This window comes from Gekko japonicus, unplaced genomic scaffold, assembly GCF_001447785.1.
Source record: "Gekko japonicus isolate JY-2015 unplaced genomic scaffold, Gekko_japonicus_V1.1 scaffold3496, whole genome shotgun sequence".
Lineage (NCBI taxonomy): Eukaryota > Metazoa > Chordata > Lepidosauria > Squamata > Gekkonidae > Gekko > Gekko japonicus.
This window is the reverse complement of record NW_015163715.1, coordinates 102,110-127,086: the sequence shown is the minus strand read 5'-3', so window position 1 is coordinate 127,086 and position 24,977 is coordinate 102,110. Positions and strand designations below refer to the sequence as shown.

Genomic DNA, 24,977 nt, shown 5'->3' with positions numbered 1-24,977 from the left:
AGTAATAAATTATATATTTTCCCTATCTGTTTGTCTGTCTCTCGTAACCAGATTTTTTCTAGTGGTATTTCGCTAGCGTAGAAGCCTAGTTTTTTATCTCTAGTGAATCTTGAGATTAACTGGTTCCTTTCCCATATTGACAGATTCACATGCATATCTTGTAAAAGTTCCCAGGACTTAAGTTCATTTTGTTCATTTAAAAGATTCTTATATGTTATATTTTTCTCTTCTGTCATTAGCGACGGCATTACAAAGGCTTCGATGGGGGATATCCATTTCGGAATTTTTACGTAATTTTTTTCTTTTATCTGTCTCCATATTTGCATTAGGGGTCCTCTTATTATATGATTAGAAAAACCTTTCTGTATGTTATCTTTGTCATACCACATAGGCATGCCAGCCCATGTGTAGGTCATGACCTTATAGCTTTAACAATCTTTTGTCTTCTAATAATGCCCACTCTTTTATCCATCCTAATGCTGCAGCTTGGTAGTATAAATTCCAATCCAGAAGACTCAATCCTCCTCTCGTTTTAATTTCTCTTAAGAATTTTTCTTTTATTCTGGCTTTTTTTCCTTGCCATATGAATTTTCTTGTCAGCTTATTTAACTCCTCATTAAATTTTTTATTTTTGAGGATTGGAATTAAACTTTGTTGGTCTTAAAGATGCCACTGGACTCAAACTTTGTAAGTCCTGCGATGCAACAGAGTAGCTTCATTCAATTATTAAGTACAATATTTGTACCCCACCTTTCCCTGTAGCTCACGGCAGCTTATGAATCTAAACTTACAACGTGCAAAATACAGTCGAACACCAAATATCCTCCTTCCCCCTGAAAAGCACCTGCAGCCTACACCCTTTTATAGCCCTGGGAAACGCAATGGACTTGCAGTGCTTCCTAAAAACCTTAAGAGGTGGCATCCCCCACCCCCACCTCTTCAGGTAACCCATTCCTTAGGATGAAAGCTAAACATTAGAGATATGCATAATTACCAACTTAAGGAATCAATAGTCCAAGATGGTCCATTAGAATAATCCAAGGAGCACCAAGGGATTTTTAGGATCAAGACACCCATCTTTGCAAACATGTTCTCAACTCACACAGCAGCCCCTTAATGTTCGCCAACAGACCACATGGCAGGACAGCATCTCAGATGAACAGAACACAGAGCAGCAGGAAGAGCAGGAACAGAGAGAGAGAGCTCTCCTCCAAGGGATGAGACAATTAAACCCCAATCTAGTCACAATCAGCTGTGGCCATTCAGCCAACTGCGAGTAGGAAGGGTGTGTCCAGATGTTGGTGGTCATGGTAACGGGTGGGGATAGGCTAGGTTTGGAGACCACCCTCTGCAGTCAGGTGACCCCCAAACTCCAACTACTTCATTTTGTACTTGACGTCTGTGACTTCTGTGACTTCGGGCATGCAGGCAGGGCCAGGCTCCATCAGGCCTGGCCTTCCCACTAGAGGTGTGAAGAATGTGTGTTTATGGCATGGCAATTGAGCCTCTCTGACCAAATGTGCAGGCCATCTGGCTTCAACAGGAAACATGGGATCAGAAAGACGTCCCAGGGGAAGGCATGAGACCTTTAGAAATCAATATTTCTATACACATGGGGACATATGGGGAGAGATAACCCTTAACCCTCACTCTTATTCAGAATACCACAGGATGAAAAAGAGATTCAGTTCCAGGGTGGGGATGAAAAGCATCAGGTTCAAATGGAACTTTTTGCCCTAAGAAGAGCGTGTTTACTGACCTGGAAGTCATAACGAGCATCATGGTTAACGGCTCCTACGTATGCTGCAATCTGCAGTGGATTGTCGAACGTATTCCGAAGAAGTGGCTTCGGTTTCCCTGAAGTCTTCCAGTCAATGACGCATAATGTCCCTCTGTTAAATGCAGTATAAGAACATAGTTCAGTTCTGTCTAGCCATATGACCCCAAATCTTGAAGGCCAGCCACTGATCAGGGGGAAGGGAGGGTCTTGCCTGAAATCTCCCTGGGCACCCAGTGCAACTGTGGAGTGGGCACCTGCTCTCCTTTCCAGCCCCAAGCAAGTGCCCCTGGCACGGTTGCTGAGACCTTCGAGGCAGATGGCTCCAAGCTTTTCAGATGGCTCCTAAGCCAGTTCCAGCTTCAAGTAGAGCCTCCACCCATCCGAGATTCCCCACATCACTGCGGGGAGCTCTAATACCATTTGCAGGGATGCCAGCGTGCCCTTTTTCTCCAGCCACTTTTGAAACATGCAAATGCTACCTTAGCAAGCTTAATTAGACCACCTCCTTGGTTATGAGTGCCAGCAAGTCTGTCCGGAGGCCAAAAAAAGGGCTGCTTCAAGTTCTATTTCAGCCAGTTTGGTGTAGTGGTTAAGTGCACAGACTCTAATCTGAGAGGACCGGGTTTGATTCCCCCCTCCTCCACTCGCAGCTGCTGGATGACCTTGGGCAAGCCGTAGTTCTGGTCAGAGCTGTTCTCTCAAGGACAGTTCTCGGGAGAGCTCTCTTGGCCCCGCCTACCTCACAGGGTGTCTGTTGTGGGGAGGGGAAGGAAAAGGAGTTTGTAAGCTGCTCTGAGACGCCTTTGGGTAGTGAAGGGCGGGGTATAAATCCAATCTCTTCTTCTTCTTCTTATGTGACTGAGAGATTATGCGTCAATGTTAACAGTCTTTATTTACTTATTCAGAACATTGATCAGCTGCCTTTCTCCCTGAAGGACAGCTGGGAGAGCCATAATGACCTCTCACGAGAGGTGGAATTTGCCCCTATGAGTCCAAGGCCACCACCCCGGGGCTCAGGGAGGCAGGAGAACATTTCGCCCCGTCCCCCACGGGTGTCGCAGCTGCTGCCGAGAACAGCCTCAGCCAGGCAGAGACGGGGGGGGATTTTTCTCGGGGTGCGCGGCTTCGCGCACCTCTGGGAAGGTCTGGGTTGGCCCTGGAGGCCTAGCGGAGAAAACACGTTAGGCAGACACCTCTCTTAGGCTCAACTCATCAGTGGAATGAGAGCAAGGAGGACCACGTGATGGACAAGGTTTGGGGGGATGCGATAAGCCAGTTTGGTGTAGTGGTTAAGTGCGTGGACTCTAATCTGGAAGAACCGGGTTTGATTCCCCACTCCTCCACTTGCACCTGCTGGATGACCCTGGGCAAGCCGTAGTTCTGATAAGAGCTGTTCTTGGAAAAGAGCCGTTTCTATGACCTCTCACGAGAGGTGGAATTTGCCCCTATGAGTCCAAGGCCACCACCCCGGGGCTCAGGGAGGCAGGAGAACATTTCGCCCCGTCCCCCACGGGTGTCGCAGCTGCTGCCGAGAACAGCCTCAGCCAGGCAGAGACGGGGGGGGATTTTTCTCGGGGTGCGCGGCTTCGCGCACCTCTGGGAAGGTCTGGGTTGGCCCTGGAGGCCTAGCGGAGAAAACACGTTAGGCAGACACCTCTCTTAGGCTCAGCTCATCAGTGGAATGAGAGCAAGGAGGACCACGTGATGGACAAGGTTTTGGGGGGATGTGATAAGCCAGTTTGGTGTAGTGCCAGTTTGGTGTAGTGGTTAAGTGCGTCGACTCTAATCTGGAAGAACTGGGTTTGATTCCCCACTCCTCCACTTGCACCTGGCTGGATGACCTTGGGCAAGCCGTAGTTCTGATAAGAGCTGTTCTTGAAAAAGAGCAATTTCTGTCAAGAGCTCTCTCAGCCCTGCCTACCTCACTGGGTGTCTGTTGTGGGGAGGGGAAGGGAAAGGAGTTTGTAAGTCGCTCTGAGACACCTTTGGGTGGTGAAGGGCGGGGTATAAATCCAATCTCTTCTTTTTCTTCTTCCTGAGTTTCTAAGTCCACTCTGTCTGGGTTTTCAGTACAAGGCAGGCTATAAATCTAGAAGCAGCTTTAAAAATGTAAGGCTTGGTCCAGCCAAAGTTCAACACCTTTGTCTCACGATTTTAACAGGGAAATGAAGTATGTAGCTAATCCTACCACATAGCTCCGCAGGACTTAAAATGTTGACCCTATGGCTAGACTGCATCCATTGTGTTACTCAGAATGAGCTCCTCACCTGTACTCTGCCACACAGTCCACTAGGCCTTGATACCGAAGATTCTCATGCTGTACTGCGCTTTCAAGGGCTCTCACTCCAGAGACATCTTGGAGCACATGCTGTATGCTGGCTAAGTAGCTGGAGGTGCTGCTGTGTTCTTCCTGATCCTGCACAGGGTTTTCTTCAGCTAACAATAACTCTTCCACAGCCGCATGGAAGAGCTTACCTTGTTGGAAAATATCTGCAAAACAAGAAAAATGTCACGACCAACAGCAGGGGTTCCAATTCAGGGACAAGACACAGATAGGGGCCAGTTCACACCCCAGTGTCTTCAAGATTTGCTGTTCACGCAGAAATTCTGGTTTTATATTTATTTGGAACATTTTGTAATTGTTCAAAGTGCTCGGTGTTGACAACAATAATTTTAACATAACCCACCTTAAAAACAATGCTTGAAAAACCAAACGTATTACCATAAAACCACAGTTTAAAATCAGGATACTTTAAAATTTAAAATGCCTTCAGAAACAGAGATGTTTGCCCCTGGATGTCAGCTAGCTGCCATGTTTTCCTTGTTCCCTTCTCTGATCCTGGCGCTACGGCGCATGCCTCATAGCTTGCTCGCTGCTCTGCTGCTTGCCGTAAACAGCGATAGGGAGACCGTGAGAACCAGTGCTGCCAGACTGAGTTATCTGTCTGACCTTGTGACGGGGGAGGGCTTGCGTTCTACCGCAGGTGTAAATTTTTCGGCTCTCATGGGGCACTGAGACTCTCCCGCTTATTATGTAACCTCCCGCCGGGAGAATTCCCCCGCGCATGCTCAAATTTCATTTGCTTAGCCATTTGCCTCATCCTGCTATATGTAGGGATGTTTCCACCCCATGGTCATTCCTAACAATAATCTTGTGGACATGGTAACAGACTTGTAACCTAATAAAGCATAACACTTCCCTGGAAATGCGTGTGGAGATTTACTTGCTGTTGCACCTGACACTGACCTGAATTGCTCAGGCAAACCCGATCTCATCAGACCTCGGAAGCTAAGCAGGGCCAACCCTGGCAAATATTTCGATGGGAGACCTCCAGAGAATACCAGGGCTGGGAGGCAGAGGCAGGCTATCAAGCCACTTCTCTGAATGTCACCAGGGGTCTTTTCATAGAAAAAGAGCTGCAGGAGCTCATTAGCATATGGTATGCTAATAAGCTACTAGGCTATTAGCATATGCCATGCCCCCTGACAAAAGGGGGGGAGGCATCTTCAAAAGGCTCCCCTTCCCTTCCCCAGCTGGCCTGACGGGGGGTGGGGGGGACGAAGAGAGAAGGGGTTTAAAGTTTAAACCCCTTCTCACTAGAGTTGGGCCACAGAAGGAGGAAAGAGGGAAGGAAAGAGATAGTAGAGAGAAGGAAAGAAGGAAGGAAAGAGGGAAAGAAAGCGAAGGGAAGAAGGAGGGAAAGAAAGAGAGAGAAGGGAAGAAGGAGGGAAAGGAGAAAAAAAGAAAAGAGAAGAAGGCAGGAAAGAAAGAGATAAGGGAAGAAGGAGGGAGAGAGGAAAAGAAGGAAAGGAGGGAAGGAAGGAAGGAAGGAAAAGAAGGTCCCAGCGCTCCTGTGCAGGCACGGGGGACCCAGCTGTGGGGTTCTCCGGGCCTGCCCCCGGCCCAGTTCTTCGACACAGCGGCGGGGCTCTTTGGCCCCCACGGCACCCCCAGCGCTTTGGAGGTCACCAGGACTTCCACACATACACACACACCTACCCACTGAAAATGCAAAAAAAGACCAAAAAACAAATAAAAATGTTTTAACAGCTCATCAGAAGACACAGGGGGGGGGGGAGCCAAACAATACACAGGGCAGGAATGCCAAAGATTGGTGCAGTACCCAGAAATGTGGGGTGAAATTTTTTTCATTCCACATATGTAAACACAGTCTGTTCATCTATAATTCCCAGGGCTGCTGTGCTGTAAAATTAGAAGGGCTAACTGTGGATATGATACATGGACAAACCCCAGGACTTTCCTATGGTCCAGGCTTACACGTGGTATATTTGCTTTCTTTTGCTAACATTATTTTAATATTTAAACATTTATTTCAATTTGAATCAGAAAAAAATATTTAGTGGAGGTCTTAACCCAGTGGTTCCTTTTTTAGGACCTCTTCCCTTCTTTTTTGGCGCTTGCTTGGAAAACTGACACACTTCTCAATTAGGGTGAGCCAAACATGGATCTTTACCTGGATAGTGTGCAAGCAAGCTCAAAGTGTCTCTGCCTACCAGTAGCCAAAAAACCCACCAGATTTTCTCCAAAACACCCTCAATCATCCTACTAGATGACCCAGAAGGTCCCTTCCAACTCTGATTCTAAACCCTTGTAATTTCAAGCAGATGATTAGATCTCTCCCACCCAAACCAAAAGGGTTAACAAGTGATATACTATGCTCTGAATTAACCTTTAGGATCTGGAAGTGGTGTAAGTTCCCTACGAAGAATTTTAAACATGAGGTACTATTACAGCTGTATATAACCATGCCGTTAGCTCCACTTCCTGCAATTGCGACTGATTCCACCTCCAGTGGCAGCCATTTTGTGATTCTGCCTACTGCCCTGTGTCACAATTCCAAAGGGACCCACAGGCTCAAAAAGTTTGGAGACCCCTAGACTAGTGACCACCACCACAGTATAAAGTTTTGCTCGGTGATAAGACAATAGCTACAGGTTAAGAAGAAGCCCAAACACTTCCCTCTTGATGCATTGATAATCAACGAGGATTTCGTTAAGTGCTTATGAAGTATCGTGTTTTTCTTTTTAACTGGTGCTACTTTGATACCTTCAACTGCAGCTTTTTACAGAGAAGTTAAACAGATGATAATTTCCCTGGTTCAGTCACACAGGGCAGGTAAAATTCCATCTTCTTGATTTCTGCATGTCAGATTGCAGATTAAAGGCATAAAATCAGAGCCACTGAAAAGGTGTCATCCTTCGTAAAGCCATTTACTTCTAAACAACCTGCTATTAGTACAAAGTCTTTCTCTTTAGTATAGACGGCAATGCTGACTTACAATGCCTGAAGATTCAGGCCACGTTTTAATACAGTCAGTGCGTTTAATGGCTTACCTTTAGTGTATTCTGCAAAGCCCTCTTGTCCAAGTTCCAGAATCATCTTCCGTTTCCATCTCTCCAGAAAAAAGGCCTGCTCCAGGGGCACGGTCTGCTGCAGAACGGTTGTCACGCTGGCCATCTTGTGCCTTTCCAAACCGATCCGTAGAGGTGGTCTTAGGGAGGCTTCCTGGAGCAGAGAGTTCTTTGCAGGATTCATGAGCGGAACCCAGTTTCCAGGAATGCGTGGGTCAGCCTCCTTAGCTAGGTGCTTACGTTTACTCACTGGTCCATAGAGCCTATTGTCTTCTTCGAATAATGACTCAGGTGTTTGAGAACTATCTTTGAAGGATGTGACACAGCGGACCAAATCTCCATACTTTTCTTGGTCAACGCATTCATACTCACTGGTTTTCTTCTTCATATAAAGACCAGAAGAGGCGGTAAGGAATCTGCGTAGGAGTTGCTCTTTGTTGACCAGTCCTGCCGAAAACAGGCTGAGCCGGCAATATTTTTTGTATAAAAGAAGAGCTGGTCCCATATTGCCAGGCAGTAGTTACAGATGGCCGAGTCCTGGGGCTTCCTTTTTGATTTGAGAAACACCTCTACAGCCTGTTATTCTAAAAGACAAACAAACAAACAAAAAAGATCTGTTCAGGTGGATTCAGGTGTTGGTCTGAAGCAAAATCTGGTTATCCTTGGCACGCTGTGATCACAGATATGTAGACAGAGAAAGGCAGCCCCACCTGCACTGGCAGCTTTTGAGGTACTATTAGAGGAACTGTAATTTGGATGGGCTGGTTCCAATGCAGGCCTGTAGCTACAGTGGGGCATCTCAGGGCCCAGCCTCCCCGACTTACTGCCAACCTTCCCAACTTCCCATCCAGCCCAGGTCCCCCATTCCAATTTTTTATTTTACTTGGGGGGCGTGGGGGTGGTGTCTGTGTGGGGTGCCCAACATTCAAAGGCCCCCCGAATTTAAAAATCCTGGCTACAGGCCCGTTCCAATGAGGACTGCATTCACAGTTTTCATATTTTACTTCTTGAGGGGAAAATACAAATAATAATAAAACTCTCCCTGCTGGCCTACAAACTATAATGAAAAACTTGGGCCTAGTGGATGTGTGGAGATTTTTACATGCCAGAGAACGTGACTATACAGACTTCTCTCCTCGTTTTCAGGTCCACACGAGGATAGGCTATATTTTCATCACATCCTCAATAGTGAACAAAGCCCACTCAGCTCAAATTGGTCAAAAATATTATTCCGATCACGACCCTGTCACATGCCATTTTAGCAACAATTTGTTGTTTGTGTTGTGTTATGCTTGTTGTTCACTTTAATGTTAATTGTACCTACTGTTTCTTAATAAAAATTACATAAGGGGGGGGCACCTTGACAGGTTTATCTGGTAAGGTCCTTCCTCAGACAGGGTTGCCAGCTCCAGGTTGGGAAATACATAGAGGTTTTGGGGGTGGAACCTGAAAAAGGCAAGGTTTGGGGAGGGGAGGGCCCTTGACGGGGCACAATACCATAGAGTCTGCCTCCCAAAGTGGCCATTTCCTCCAGGTGATCTGATCCCAGGAAATCTCCTCCAGCCACCGCCTGGAGATTGGCAACCATGTTCCCCGGAAGACTGCCTTCATCCCCAGACAGAGCCCCATTTCTCGTTAAGCGCGTCTACTCTAGGATCACAGCCGCATGACGGATCTTCCGCACACTGACCAGGAATGGAAAGGAGGGACTCGGTGCCGACTCACCGCCCCGGGATGCTCAGGCGACCTTTTCTTCACGCCGACTCGAAAAGGGGCTTCCCTGAAACTTCTGCAGGCGCCGCCGACCTGTCACAGCAGCCCCGCCCACAGGAGCTTCCCATTGGTTCATTCATGCCACGTGACACTGGCGTCGGCTCAGGGCATCCGTCTTCCCTCGCCATCTTGACTCAGGGCAGTGCCTTGAGAGACCGCCGCTTCGCCCCAGACACGCGACTTCTCCCTCTTGCCCCAAACAAAGATGGCCTCTCCGACCCCAAGCGCTTCCCGCCTGTGAGGGAAAACGCCACCTTGCTTGCAAACTGAGTCGGGGCACCAAGGCTCGGAAAACCTGCTCCCCACCTGTCTTCCTATTTTCGTTTAAATGCACACACACACCCGCCCGATGTAGCATTCTGTTAAGCGCGAATTCCGCTTCCAGTGTTTTCTGTCCCTCAGCTGGGTCCTAATAAAAGGCCCTCGCAAAGGTTGCCTTTCCCCCCCTGGTTTCGCGCCAAAAGAGCTGAGACGTTCTGTCAGCGCTCCGCTTCTCCAGTCACGCGGGGACGGGGAGGGGCAAAGCGGAAACCAGAGAGGAGGTGCTCGTTAGGCGCCCTTCTAGGCATCCGAAAGCCTTTCTCTATGGCCCTCGGCGTCCGGCGGGAGTGGGCGGGGCAAAAGAGGGGGTGGGAGGAGCCTCAGGGGCGTCCGTCGTGATTTGGGGAGCCGGGCGCGAGGGAGTCGGGGCTGGGCGGTTACGCTGTGAGGAGAACCGGCAGTGGCGGGTGGCTCGCCGACCGACCAACCAACCAGCCGACATGTCTCTTTCCGCCGGAGCGGAGGAGGCGGTGACGGCAGAGAGTAAGGTAAGAAGCAGGTCTGTCTTGCTCGCAGTCCTTTCCAGGCGCATTCACACGTTACGCAGGGGTGCAAACCCGGGTTTGCTCCCGGTGGGGGACGTGTCAGCCGAGTCGTGTCACTTAAGAACGGGGAAAAACTCGCGTCCAGTTTGGCGCCTTAAAAAAAACAGCGTCTATTTTGCAGCTTTGGGGGACTGGAGTTCCCCTTCGCCGTGTACTGTTATTTATTATTAGGCTGTTCCTGTTTTCAGGCTCAGGCGGGGCTTCTTGGGCTGGCTTCGCCCCGTCCCCAAGAAGGGGAAGACTTTGCTGAATGGCCACCAGCCGTTCTGTTTACTTTTATTTATTTATTTGCTTCCAGTTTATACCCCGCCTTGCCGGGTAGAACAGAATTGCTGACCAGTGCCTTGTTGCCACTGAAACTGGGGCGCTCAAAATTCGGGCTTATAGTATGTCAAGAGATCACTTGTTGCACGAAGTTGCCGATTTGTGCTGTGTTATAAAATAGCATCCGTTGGTTTTAATTTTTAAATGTATCACACAGAGCAGAAGCCATTTGGGATAACAGAAGTTGATTTAAAAAACAACAGTCAAGTGATGAGAAGGCAATTCTTCCTGAAGAATAGCCATAAATTGAAACTATAAAAATGTCTGGTGTATTGGTGCCAGTCCCGGCTCTTGGGTATAGTTGAAAGCTTGAGTGGGAATGTTCTGTAGGGAGTGAGCCTGGTTTGCTGTCATCTCTCTCTCTCTCTTTTTTAATGATTAGGGTGTTTATTTCAGTTCTCAGAAGCTCCTGATTTTATCACTTAGTTCTCTAGAGCTGCTGGACTGGGTAATGCTCCTAGTTTTATTTAATGTGAGTATAGCTTATCGATGTGGCTTTCAAACATCTAGATGTGGGACCTATTTTTAAGGTATTCTTATCTTTTGGGATGTGCTTATCAAGTAATTCTGCACTACTTTCCTGTCCCCAGTAGTATCTCTGTGATTCTCAGTTAACACCGAGTTAAGATTTTATTTTTCACATGTAACGTTTATTTATATATTAAGTAACAAGCTGTGTTTTGTCACCCTTCTGTAAAGGCAAAGTCTATTTTCCAGCTTTTTGGGGCTCAAATTTCCCTCTACTGTATACTGTTATTTATTAGGTTGTTGCTGTTTTCAGAATCAAGTGGGACTTCTTCGACTGACTTTGCATTAACCTCGAGAAGAAGACTTTGCTGAATTGCGAGCTGTTTTGTGGAGACTGCAGAACTGCTTAGTAATACCTTAGTAATGTTCAAAATCATCGTTATATTATGCCAAGCTCACTTGCAGAAAGTTTGCTAGTAGTTCTGTGTTGTATAATAGTATCCATTTTAAAAATTATTACATAAAGCAGAAATCATTTGAGATAGCAGAAGTTGGTTTAAAAAACAGCAATTAAGGTTTGAGAAGGAACTCTTCCTAGTGAAGGTTGTGGAGGATGGCCATAAGCTGAAGATTAAAAAAAATACCTGGTGTCTGGTACTAGTCCTGGCTCTTGGGTAGGGTTGAAGGCTTAAGTGGGAAAGACCTGCTCTCATCCCCTTCTTTAAATGATTGGAGCATTTATTTCAGTCTTCAAATGCTCCTAATTTATCACTTTGGTCTTTAGTGTGTTACTTGGACTGGGTGTGCCTCCTGGATTTGTTTAACGCAAGTATAGCTTGTCAGTGTGGCTTTCAAACATCTTGAAGCGGGACCTGTATTTTAATGTAGTCTGTCTTTTGAGACTCACTTATCAAGTAGTTCCACACTACTTTCCCCTCCCCAGTAGTTACCACGTGATTTTCAGTTAACACTGAATGAGTTAAGGTTTTACTTTTCACTTGTAACATTTAATTATATTAACAGGCTGTGTTTTGTGGCTGTTCTGTAGAGGCAAAGCCTAATCTGCCATACACCCAAGAAGAGCTGCAGCCAGTTGCACCCACTCAAGAAAAGCTGCAGCCAGTTTATAAATATGTAAATATAATCTGCATTTTGTATATGTGTGACATGGCTCCCACTGTCTTGGTTGAAGAAGCAGGCCTCTACTGGAGAGGTGAAGGACCAAGGGGCAAAGTGCATTGTCACTCTGAGGGAAGGCAAGGCAGGAAATTTAATCTGTTTACTCATGAAGGCCTGTCCTGGAGAGAAGGAAGTGTTGAGGGGCCTCACTGTCTTGACTGTTCCACTGGATTTTTCTTGTCACCCCTCCTACCGAGAGGTCAGAGTAGCAGATAAAGTTCTTCCATATCTATCTCTTCCCATGCCAGTCCTGTGAGAGGCTGGGGCTGAGTGAGGGGTGATGGGCATAGGCTGTTTTCCTTCTTGCCTCCTGTACCTTCTTGCCTCCTGTACCATATTAGCCAGGAGTCAGCGAAGCAGAGTGCAGTTTTGCTGAGCCCTTGCCAGCAATTGTGCAGGACCTGATGTGTGCAGTCTGTCTTGCTGATTTCCTCACATGCTTGTTCTCAGAACCTGGGCTTGCTTGATTAGAGACTTCCCATGTGGATGAAGGAGAAGAGGAGGTGGAGGAAACATGGCAGTTCCTCTCTCAGCTCAGCTTGTTCTTCCTGGCCTTGTGACCCACTGGAGAGAGGTTCAGCTTGCTTTTGCTAAAGAAGGCAAAACAGGGCCAGTCTTTTCAATAAAAAGTGCATCAGGGTTTTAGAAGTCCGGAACCACCAGAAAGAACTGAAGCATAGCATAAGTATTACTGTGACACATTAAAAGATACAAAAATGGCAAAAGATTATCCTACTTACAGTAAGCCATGAGTAACTCTATAGTCCGCAGTCCCTAATCATTTATCCAAATAAGTTTGTGAACCGTTTTGTACAGTGCAACACTATTACCTGCACAGAAAAGGCCTCTTGAATAATCGCTGGTTTCTCTGCAAGAATCCTGATACAGCTCCAAAGTTCTGCAAAACTTAATAGGCTGTTATTCAGTAATTTTTGTCTTCTAAGCAAGGTCTTCAGTCTGTCTACTGTTCAGAAGCTAGTTAACATTCCAGTATAGAGACTAAGGCTCTCATCAGTGGGGTTCTTCGCATCTGCATGAAGAAGCTTTTATTGGTCTGCCAGCAGTTGGATCTCTAAGGCTCCTCTGCAGATGCATCTTACAGAAAAGTAGCATGAAGAAGCCTTTATGGGTCTGCCAGCAGTTGGATCTCTAAGGCTCCTCTGCAGATGCATCTTACAGAAGAGTAGCTAAAACAATTAACTAAAGACAATAGTGAAAATATCTTCACTTCCTTATTGGCAGAAGGAAGAACAGGAAACAAGCACAGGAAGGAAAAGTGATGGTGATGACTAGAAAAAGAGGAATAAACTGTCGTGATCTTTCAGAGTATGAGTGAGCTAAATAATTGCAAAAACTTCTTAGGAACTATTGGAAAACTGCTGAGATCATATATTTAGCTAGCTAAATGCTGCTGAATTAGAATATAGACTGTATAAAAGTGGTGATGCTTATAGTGTGATTCAGAAGTCTTGCTGAAAACATGCAGTTTTATTGCTTCTAAATCATGCTGAGACTAAATTCAGTGTACGAACACAATTTCAAAAGCTAGATTCAGGAGGGTAGCCATGTTGGTCTGAAGCAATAGGACAAAGTTTGAGTCCAGTGGCACCTTTAAAACCAACAAAGTTTAATTCTGGGCATAAGTGTTTGTGTGCATGATGTATACTCCATCAAATTTCAAAAGCTGTAACTGATACTGAGAATTTCTTAAATGCTCCTTGCCCTGGTTATTTCCAGAAGCTGGTGCAGAGCCGCCGTGATGGAGTTGAGCAGCCAGCTGCTCTGCACCAGCTTTTGGAAATGACTGGCCGAGCAAGAGTGAAATTACCAGTGTGGATACCCTGGGGATCTGGGGCAATATAGCCTTTTTAGAAGTTCAGTACCATTGTCAATGAGAAATCCAGTTGGATCAACAATGCCTTCCCCCTTCTCTCATTAGATATTATCAGTCATGGTAATCATTTGGAACCCAAACCAACCTTCAGTTTGTAATGAAATCAGTCTAGGTAATGTCTCTTCAGAGGCTGTATGGAGTTGTATAGCTAGCACACGCTCTCATGGCTAACCTAAGAAAGGGCTGTTAGCTACTGGCTGATAATTGTTCAGATTGTCTGGGATTGGGTCAAGGTCCTGCGGCTTCCTATGGGAAGTGATTTACATCATGCTCCCTTAAAAAAAAAAAAAAGTTACTCACAGCCTCCTAGACCCATCTGGCCAGTGGTGGGGGGAGAGAAAAAGCCTCCTCTTGCTTCTGAGCAATAGTTGCTCTGCCTGGTTCCTGCTGAAAGGGTTAAGTTAGGACTTGTGTCTTTTACCCAGCAGCTGCACTTGATGCGGGCTCACACTCCTGCAATACAAGTATTTTCAGTAGGCTTCCAACCCAGCTATTATCTCCTAGGGAGGCTTGCCTCAAGGAAAGCTAGAAAAATGTCTTTCAGGGGAGTTACAAACTGTAATCTTTTAAATAATGACACCTTTATCACAGAAGGCGAAACTTAGAGTAAATGGTCAGCCAGAGAAAAAATAGCTTGGGCCTTGTTGATCGATTTAAGGACCTAAGGCTTTGCTGCAGGCCGACTGCACCCATATTATTTATTTATTTTATTTATTAAGATTTATACCCCGCCCTCCCCGCAGAGCGGGTCCAGGGTGGCCCACAAGGGGAAAACCCATACAAAACAGATAAAAGCAATAAAACATTAATGACAATTAATAAAAATTATACTCAATTTAACAAGATGGTCTCCGGATGGTTCTCCAGGGTGATGTTATCCTATAGCTCAACCAGGTAAATCCAGTGGCCACGCAGAAATTGTGGCAGATCTTCCTGGGCCATCCTTAACCCCGATGTTGTCCACCTCATTGGTGGCGGTGGTAGAATAATCTGACTGGTAGAATAATCTGAATATGGAGAATAATCTGACCATGCAATGTGCTAACCCAGTGGTGTTATAGGCAGTGATAGCTCTCCTTGCCTTGTCGCCAGGTGCTACAGTACGAGACTGTCCATAGACATGTAGCTACTGAACTGGCTGATAAGATGGCACTGCACATGAAGCAGTTCTCTGTAGCTACCTCCTAACATCTAATGTCTCGGCAAAATAAGATTATGAGTTGTTCATTGAACAGCAGGAGTAGGAGGGCTTCCCACAAACTGTGCAGATATGGCACCAACGGAAAATCTTGTTAAAATGAGTCTCGTGTTCAAAAACAATAGATAATGTGTTTCTTATGCAAGCAGTTAACATGTGAGACAGCTCCCCATACTGAATTCTTAATTTCCTGCAGGATTTTTATCTGTTAGTGGAGCAGAATGCTATCTAAGAGGAAACAGATTCTTTGTCTAGTAGCCCTTTTTCACAGACTCTGCAATATATTGTTTTGACAGCAGTATTCTCCGACAGTGTAGGTTGTGTTAACAATTGAGTAGCCAATGAATGTAGTGATTCGTGCTGATGTGGAATATATTGTGCTAGGGTGTAACTTCTGAAACTCAGCCAGGGTGGGTGACGGGGTCTCCCGAGTTCAGATTTGAATGTTTAGTAGGGACGAAGTTAACAAAGTGCAAGTGATATGTTTTAGCATGTTTGAGAAGAGTGGCAAGTCGATTGTTGGAATTCATTCTGCATTGCTAGAGGTGGTAGATGCCACAGACCCATAGAGAGAGCTTACTTTATGTTAGATCGCAGCTAACAAAGATCCGGAGAGTGATTTCAGCAAAGTGATTCAGCTTTATTGAAGTAACGAACAAGCACTTAAACGCATTCATAACCAGAACGGATTAACATTGGGAGCTATGCTCCTTTTAAACATTCCCGGGCTAACATAGCCATGCCTATTTACATTTAACAACCAATACGATTGTCCGGATAAAGACCAATGAAAGATCTTCCCGCTTTGGGAATTTGTTTCGCTATGATTGGTCGCTGTTCGGAAGCGGCCAATAGGGTGCTAGTGCAGATGGAACCTTGGCTGGCTTGAAGCTTAACATGGGAAGTGAATTAGACGATTCATGTAATACTTTCAATACATTACACTTTAGATGTCACTAAATACTCTGTAGGCGATGAATTGCCTTAAGTAAATGCACTGCGGTCATGTAAAACATTAGTGAATTGAAAATACCTATTCTTTCCATTATTTGTGAGGTTTTTGGTTAAACATGGACAGTGTATATGTCAAAAAGGGCTTCTTTTTCCAAAACTGCATGGTACTTTTTGCATGGTTGTGCTTTGGGATGTAGCATGCCTAATCAAGTTCCAGCTTCTGCTCGTTGATGTGCAGTTCTAATCTCATCTGACAAGATCCTCCTTTGCAGTGGTTTGAGAACCTCTTAACTTGATAGTGAACCACCAGCAAAGACCATCAGCCTCTTCGTGCACCTGAGGGGAGCCCGGCTGATCCTGACAAGCTCCTAGCCCTTCTTGGCTCTTCTCCTACTGCAGTGTCTCAAGTGTGTGAATGGATAATGATTCAGACTCAAAATTCTGTGTTATAGGAGGATAGCCCTGGAAAGAGATTGCATCACTTATTTGAAGCTTGTTGTGAGGCCTTTAGTTGGGTGTGGTATTGTCACCACTTAATTACTATTGCCAAAGGCATAAAAATAGCTTCCTCGGGCAGAAAGGCCTAGCTCGTGTGTGCATGTACTGCACTTGGTTTCTGTACACTTTGTGATTGGCAGCCGAAGAATGTGAACTAGCACAATCCATCACTTGTGAGTTGTGCACAGAAATTTAAAAGTTTAATGTTTGATGTTCGTTCAGTCTGTCATGGAAATCTTCCCATAATGTTGCAACTGATGAAAGTGTATGGGTGAAGATTGACTGCAGGCAGATTTAACATACTGTGTTTCTCGCTGGTGAGGCCTATTTGTTGCTCTGATCTCTTGCTTTGATTTGTGAGGTCGTTTGGTTCTTTAACTGTTAAAGGTTGCAAACTCCTGCCTTGTAGGAAGTTGCAGGGGATTACTGAGTAGTATTTCAGGATCTAATACTATAGAACAATTCTCTTGCATAAGCATATGCTGCAGTATGGTTCCTCCTCCCTTGCTGGGCTGTACGAGGGTGTTTTGAAAGTATGAACTCATGAAACTGCCTTATACTGAATCAGACTCTTGGTCCATCAGAGTCAGTATTGTCTACTCAGACTGGCAGCTGCTCTCCAGGGTCTTATGCAGAGGTCTTTCACATCACCTCCTTGGTCCTTTTAAGTGGCAATGCCAGGGATTGAACCTGGGACCCTCTGCATGCCAAGGAGATGCTCTTCCACTGAGCCACAGCCCCTTTGCTCTGGATATACTGCTGGTGATACGTCAGACAGTAAGAGTCCTAATCTCTCTTGGATTTTCTGCTGATTTTAATGGGCAAGTTTTAACAGATGGGGTCCTTTCTGACAGTATGCTTTTACTGAGGGCAGGGCTGCTCTGTGAATGTGCATAGGATTTGACTGAATCCTGCTTCTCTCCCTGCACCACATCCCCATTGCCTTGTATTTTGATCATTGCATTGGTGGAGTATTTTTATACTTCTTAGGCCAGTGCTTCTGTGGCGCAACGCTGGCATAGATCTCCATTGCTGGCATATCTTCAAGTTCTGTTGGTACAAATGGACAAATGCGCCTGTCCATATTTAGGAGAGGAGGAGGAGATTGGATTTATACCTCGCGCTTCACTACCCAAAGGAGTCTCAGAGCGGCTTACAAACTCCTTTCCCTCCCCACAACAGACACCCTTTGAGGCAGGTGGGGCTGAGAGAGCTCTTGACAGAAACTGCTCTTTTTCAAGGACAGCTGTTATCAGAACTACGGCTTGCCCAAGGTCATCCAGCCAGGTGCAAGTGGAGGAGTGGGGAATCAAACCCAGTTCTCCCAGATTAGAGTCCGCACACTTAACCACTACACCAAATTTAGTGGGTATAAATTGAAGATAGTATTGTGCTATGACAATCAGGACTGGAAGAAGTCCACTAGGTTATTTGTCATTCTTTGCCCTAAATGGTAGAGAGCCAGTTTGGTGTAGTGGTTAAATGCGCATGTGTTCTGATTTTGTAATCCAGTTATTACATTGCTTTTTTAAAGGTACTGCATAAAGGTTTTACTCCATTTTCTGTTTTCTATAATGGCATGGAGTCTTCATGAGGCGGACTGCAGATCAAGTAAATAAACATACCTTAAGGAGCTGTTGTGGCGGGGCATATACTGCCTCCTTACCCATTGAGTTACAACACTGGCTGGTTTCAAAGTTAAACTTCTTCATCTTCTGTTTTAGGTGAGGTCTGTCTCTGTGGACCTTAATATTGATCCTTCGCTTCAAATTGACATTCCTGATGCTCTCAGTGAAAAAGACAAAGTGAAGTTCACAGTTCATACAAAGGTAAGACTGTGGGGGGGGGCATTGTGCTAGAACGGTACCATCTTTGCAGTGCAATTTTATACAGAGTTACTCCAGTCTAAGCTCACAGAAATCAGTGGGTTTAGACTGGAGTAGTTCTGCATTGGTTTATATTGTGTATGGCCGAGATACTTGATTTGTAGGAAATTGCTAGCCAGACCATTTTCCTTTAATGATTAAAGATTTATATCCCGCAGTCTCTACTTGATAGGTCCTCAAGTTAACTTAACAGCAGTTGCAAAGTTGTAATATTCATATTTAAGAATTTATAAAACTGGAAAACAGTTACATAAAAACCAACTGAAAGGCAATGCAGTTAACCAGCCAAAAATAAACTGAAATAGAAGAGTCTGCCTTTTTCATTCATTTATATATATATTCTGCCCTTTGACCAGAAAACTGTTTTTCTGGGGCAACTAAGGAATACCAACAAAATTAATACAACACTTAATTTACTGTTACAGAATTAATACAACACTTAGGTCACACGTAATGAATGAGAGGGGTCAGAGGTTTAAACAGATAAGCCAAGTGATGTAGGGTAAATAACTGTAATTTGAATTTACTAAGCTGCCATCAGGAATTTTAACTGCAATTGCTGATTTTATGAATTATAATTTATTGATTAATGATGAATTATTGTTTTACTGACTTTTGTAAGCTGCCCTGAGCCCGCGTGCAGGGTAGGGTGGGACAAACTTAAGTAAACAAGCAAACAAATGGCACTATCCTTAATTTTCACTCAAGCCTTTCCTCTTCCTTCCCTCTAAGCTTGCTTCTGACTTCTTCCCCTTCCTCCAGCCTAATGAAATCCAAGCTTTTGTCTCTGGTGTTCCCTGCCTGCTGTAACAAGAACTGCTCGTGTGTAGCTCCAGGTCACAAAGGGTCTAAACTTGCTTGCTTTCCCTGCTGTGCTTTCTGGACGTCCCTTACATGTAGTGGCTGAATTGCTCCCTGGATTCCACTTGGCATCCTTGCCAGCAACACTTTTTGGAACTCTTAACCTTTGGGTCCACTCAGATTATAGGAAGGCTGCAAGCTCATAAACTGGTCCAAATGACATTCCTCCACAGGGAATGATAAGTCATCTCTCTCTCTCTCTCTCTCTCTTTCTTTGCTTTCCTCATGACCTCTCCTTTTTCTCTCTTCCCCCCCTTTTAAACCTTCTGTTTGAGATGCACAGTGTGTAGATTTGGGCATTTGTAGACTCTTTAATATTTTGGTGCTGTAAACGTTCTTTAATTTTACTCTGTGTGCTTGTACTCTGGATTTTGCCAAATCCTTGTTTATCAGAGTAACCTACCTATCTCTGTTTCAGACTACATTACCAGGTTTTCAGGGCACAGAATTCTCTGTTACAAGACTACATGAAGATTTTGAGTGGTTACATGACATACTTATTGAAACAGAAGAGTATGCAGGATTTATTGTAAGTATCACTGCTGCTGGGTGACCTTGGGCCAGTCTCTTGTGTGTATGGGTTAGTCCCTTTCAGCGTAGCCTACCTTACAGGGTTGTCGTGAGGATTAAATGGAGAAAGGGAAAAGCAAGTGTAGCACGCTAAGCTGCTGGCAAGAAAGGCAGGATAAAACTGTAAGACAAGCGGAAACCTTACTTTGCCAGAACTCTGAATTGTTCGTCTGTAGCTTTTTATGTTAAAGGTTTTTATGTACGAGTAGAACACACTGGTGGCTAACTTGTCAAAATATATGTATAATTTTGAGCCTGTCTTAGATCAGCAGGTTTACTCCTTTACAGAGTACTGGGGACTTTAGAATCCTGAGAAATGAAGGGGGCTATTTATTGTCTCTTGATGTCAGGCTTGGCTCCAGCAACGTGGAATGAGAGTATATGGGATATGCCACTGTATATTAATAGCAACAACTGACACAGATGCATCTCTATATACTTACGGTAAAATATTAGTAAGATAAAATAGTACGGAAATTAAGAGTACCAAGATATTACCGGTACTTCGCAGTCCTTGGTTAAATCCCCTAAACATAGTGAAGGCGAGTATGCTGGGGCCCAACATCTCATGCACACAGGAGGCTTACTATTAGCCATATGCTGGGAAGTCATACCCGCTCTTCTGTACTCTGCCTGAGTTAACAGATTTGAAGTTCCTATAGAGACCACTACAGAGGCCTGTCTTTCTGGATAAGGTTCTAGTCAGTAACAAATCTCTTCATCCTAAGATACCCCCAGCCCCTGCAAAGCCTGACTTTGATGGCCCTCGAGAGAAGATGCATAAACTTGGGGAAGGAGAGCTGTCTATGACGAAGGAGGAATTTGCCAAAATGAAGCAAGAACTGGAAGCGTAAGTGTGACTTTTTGGTTATCTCTGTGCAAACATCTTGCTGTGTAGGTCTGCTCCTAGGATGAACAACTATTACATTAAAGAGAAGAGTTAAGATGCTCGTAACTTTACTCTTGTATGGCAGTTTCCCTGTGCTATCATAAGTAATATCAACAGTTTCCCGTGCTATATATCCTTGCAGCATAACCTCCACGTGCACAACCAGTTCTTCTCACCACTAATGCAGAGTCCAAGTCAGAACAGATGAGAGATTTTATCTGCAAAGTGCTTAGCAAAAGGATTGCAAAGGGCTGTAAAGTAGTCCAGCTCCTCCTGTCAGCTAGAACCCAACAGGCCCTTGACCACCCAGAAGAATGCTGCAGGACTAATATCTGATGCAGTGCTGGCAGAGAAATATCGTTGTTGTTTTTTGCAGCCATCACTGCCATGGAACCACAACCCTTGCCCTTCCTGTCTGCTTTAAAATGAGCTCTACCCCATGCCTTGTCAGATTCATCTAGGGTCTTCCTCCACTGTTGCTCTAATCTAATCTCATAATCCATTCAGCCTCGTTTCTCAGTAGCGATTAATGGTTGTGCAGTCTGATCTTTGGCTGGCCCAAACTTGGAAGTCTGAGGGACGTTAATTGTGCTCTGAAAAAAGGTTTAGCTAGTGGGGTACCCATTTGCCATTTGAGATGAGTACTGCTTTTGTGCTTATCAGTGCATGTGTTTAGACTCCTGTGTTTTCCCAACATATAATAGCATAAGGGCATTTGATAGCATAAGCTATCCAGTTGGAACTGCATGTAGTAAAGTTCTTGAGTAATATGGTTATTAAGATTTATGAAGTTTTTCATACTACCCATATACTTACAATATACATGGATACACACAATGTATGCAGTTTCCACGAGTTCCTTTCCTCCTTTTTTAATCACTGCTTTTGTATCCTTCTCTGATTTTATGGACTGCCTTCAAAAACCATTCAGACCTTCACATCTATACATGTTGTTCCTACTGAATTGGGGAACCATAGTCACAGTTAAACGGTTGGCACTATTGGCTCAGGTGCTCATCACTGGTTTTTTGGAGGGAAAGTACCAAATCCGACCTTTTCTGTCTTGTATAATGGATGCTGTTTTATTAGCAACACCAGCTATTTGGCAAGTGGATGCCTAGCAGTGCTTATACTAGTGGATTGGGGAACGCTTTGATACTTAAGTGATGGCTTACCAACTGAGGTGTACACAATGTGGAATGCACTGAATTTACCTCAGCTTTCCCCCCCTTCTAGTGAATACCTTGCAGTCTTCAAGAAAACAGTATCATCACATGAAGTCTTCCTTCAGCGAATTTCTTCCCACCCTGTTCTCCGGCAAGATCACAACTTCCATGTCTTCCTCGAGTACGACCATGATGTAAGTCAGTCTTTTTGGTTGTCAGGAGCAGAAAAGATTCCAGTAAACCAAACTTGATCAACTCATTGTTCATTAAACCCCACTAGACATGATGACCCCACCTAAAGTTTTTTCAGCCCCCGCTTTCTGTCGCCTCCGTCAAAGTGCAAAAACCGAGGAGCTGCCTAGCCCCTGGGAGGTCAGAATACATGTTTGGGTCGCATCTGGCTTTGTGAGTTACAAGTTGTGTGGGCCTGCAGTAAGCTTTTGAGTGTCCGAATCCACAGCTGTCAATCAAATACACATTTGTAGCAAAGTAATATTTATTGAAGCTATGAAGAAACTGGAACAAGCTCACTGTTTGGAATAACCAGAATGGTCGGGCACAGAATAATAAAGCAATTTCAAAATAGCAATAACCAATAGGCTTGGTTCCCGCTCACGCGGTTGGGCTGTCAAACTCGCGCCCAAAGCTTGAGAACAAACGTCTCCTAAAAGATAAACAATTAGACTCTTCTCACACTCTAGTTCATTATAGACTAAGCGAAGCCGACTTTCCCCACCTGTGACCTTGCTGATTACGATAGCACAAAGCAACACTAGCATATATCGAAAGGAATGCATGAGACATAGAAATGAGCGCTTCATAAGACATACAGACATGCTCATGAGGATCTGGCCATAACCTGCATAGGAGGGGGGGGAGGGAAAGACATACAGAACACATTGGCAGCTCGCTGACATTGAGGAAGCTCAGTCAGCTGCGGCCACCACAAGGAGGGTTTTGGATTCTTCATTAAGAACCTGGATTTGTGATGGAGTGAATCAGGCCAATTTGTGTGGCCCCCTTTAACAACTTCATTTTAGTCTCTGCTTAAGAGTTCCTTGTACTTTTTTGCTTTTCAAGATATCAGTGCCCTGCTTTTCTCCCAGTGGGGGGCCCATAGCAGCCTACAGTTTTATCCCCACAGCAACAGCCCCGTGAGTTAGTGGGCAGAGTGTGAGTGTGTGTGTGTTTGTATGTGTGTGTGTGAGAGAGACACACACACACCGGCCCAAGGTCATCCACTGAGCTTCCACAGCAGAGGGGAGGTTTGGACCAGGCTCTCCCAAATCCTAGTCTGTCACTCCAGCTCCCACTCAACAATGAACGCTCCTCAGCATGGTGACAAAAGCCTTGATTTAAAACTGTGAAATATGAGGACAGATGGAAGTCTGGGCTCTCTTAGCATGACGTCTCCCCTTTGGCTATTGAAATCCCGAACGACAGTGATTTCTAAGCGTTTTGCAAAAAAAAGCCCATTTTTTTCATCCCTGCTATTTTCATTTTCCTTGTTTCTTTGAATGCTTAGGGTCCGAGGGGGAAAAGGGGGGTGGTCTTGTTTGCAGTCTCTGTGCAGGCCCATATATGGATTCTGCACCTGAGCAGAAGCAAATCTCTGGAGAGTTCTCAAGCCCAGAAACTGGTGTTCAGATCTCTTCCCCCAAAGAAGTAAAAGCAACACCATAAAATCATAAAAAAGAAGAGTTGTCAATCCTTAAGAACAAGCCAGGGCCTTAAAAGAGAATAAAACATTCAGCCTTAAATGATAAGGCTTAGGCAGTTGTCGGAAAGCTAAAGAAAAGGATCTTACCATCCCTGTCTAAGCCAGGGGACAGTAAGATCCCTTTATCTAGCTTTCGACAACTGCCTGGCCCACCATATTTTGAACCAGCTGGAAGGTTTTGTGCAGTTTTGAAAGGCAACCCCAGTGAAGGCACACAGCAGGACTGCAACCTAGATGTGATCAGAGCATGAGTTGCCACAGCACATTTCAAGGAACTGCCATAGCTGGATTAATGGCTGAATGCTACCTTTTTATAAGACAAGACAGACAAGGGCACAGCAGAGACTGCAACAAGTTGTCACTTGTATTACCTATACCCATGGATGTGTGCAGTATATACACACATTTGGCAGCTATAAATATCAAGACCCCCCAGGTAGACATTTTTTTTGTTCATCAGATTTGTGTAAAAAGGCAACGTTTTTCAGCGGAAAAATTCTCCAGCATTTCACAGGCTTCTCCACAGAAATTTACCATTTGAGTAAATACAAAGCAGAAGAAAATAACTGTCATGGCACATCGCCAAGATAGCTTTGACTTTTAACTCCAGGATGGACAGCTGTAATTCCTTCACCCTCTGCTACCAGGATCAGAATCTGCTGCATATGGCTCAGTGTGGCCTGGATGGTGCTAAAACCCTCTGCGACTGCTTATCTGCACAGCCACATAACCTCCTTCCCTGCTGCTGGCTTCTCTTGCTGTCTGTAGGGGTCAAAAGAAACTGAGTGGGAAGCTCCTCTTCCCTCCGTTCCCCTGAAGGCATGCTTAGAGGGACAGAACTCGTGCTTGAAGTAGAGGATTGTGAGCACCAGTTTCTTGCTAGAGCTTTCCAAGGTTGCATCTTCTCAGGTGCCAAACCCATACGTGAGCGCGGAGAGTACCACTCAAGGAACAGGGAAGCAAGCTAACGTTCACAATGGCTTGCCAGTCTTCATGCTGAAGCACTTCTTAATATTTTAAAGAGTTCCTGCTGTCAGGCAGGTTGCTGGATCCTGCCGTCACATTCTAGCATGGTGGCAAAGGTCTGCCTGTAGCCAGAATAGCATGACAAGTTTGCCGGCAAGGCGAAAATAATTGAAATTGAAAACAATAAATAAATAAATATGTGAAGAAAGTATTTGTTATCTAGCATGCCGTCCCAGCATGATGCTTTCAACATAGCTTACAAACACAAAACAAAAACCAGAATTAAGGCCTACGTTATTCAGCTAACAGTTGAATTGTTCCGACTCGAAGAACCCCATCATGTTCCATCTCAAAAATCGAGGGAAGCAGAAATAACACTGCAGTTTGTTGTGCTTCTGAGTGAAATCATGTAGAGGAGAGCCAGCATAATCAGCTGAGATGGCGAGGCTTAAGGAAACCCAAACGGCACCGAACTATGTTTGTCTGGCACTTGAAGCGCAGTGGGCTTGGACTCTGGTGAACCAGGGCCTGTGCAAGGAGTGTTGTCGCCAAACGAGGCAGTTATTCTCCCCCACCACCACCACCACCGTGCACTGCACTAGTTCCTAAGCT

General features: G+C 45.1%; 2 protein-coding genes across 2 annotated transcripts in view; one reads left to right on the top strand and one right to left on the bottom strand.

Moving 5' to 3' along the window:
• The window catches only part of MGME1 (mitochondrial genome maintenance exonuclease 1), a 14,074-nt gene extending 5,183 nt beyond the window's left edge, over nucleotides 1-8,891 (bottom strand). Inside the window, exons 1-4 of the mRNA XM_015407853.1 lie at nucleotides 8,844-8,891; nucleotides 7,136-7,737; nucleotides 4,048-4,270; nucleotides 1,760-1,892 (exon numbers count right to left, since the gene is read on the bottom strand). Coding sequence (XP_015263339.1) covers nucleotides 1,760-1,892; nucleotides 4,048-4,270; nucleotides 7,136-7,658 — 879 coding nt within the window. The 5' untranslated portion in view covers nucleotides 7,659-7,737; nucleotides 8,844-8,891. The remainder of the gene's footprint in view (nucleotides 1-1,759; nucleotides 1,893-4,047; nucleotides 4,271-7,135; nucleotides 7,738-8,843) is intronic.
• Nucleotides 8,892-9,669: 778 nt separating this feature from the next.
• The window catches only part of SNX5 (sorting nexin 5), a 28,943-nt gene continuing 13,635 nt past the window's right edge, over nucleotides 9,670-24,977 (top strand). Inside the window, exons 1-5 of the mRNA XM_015407851.1 lie at nucleotides 9,670-9,735; nucleotides 18,032-18,136; nucleotides 19,473-19,583; nucleotides 20,353-20,474; nucleotides 21,750-21,873. Coding sequence (XP_015263337.1) covers nucleotides 9,688-9,735; nucleotides 18,032-18,136; nucleotides 19,473-19,583; nucleotides 20,353-20,474; nucleotides 21,750-21,873 — 510 coding nt within the window. The 5' untranslated portion in view covers nucleotides 9,670-9,687. The remainder of the gene's footprint in view (nucleotides 9,736-18,031; nucleotides 18,137-19,472; nucleotides 19,584-20,352; nucleotides 20,475-21,749; nucleotides 21,874-24,977) is intronic.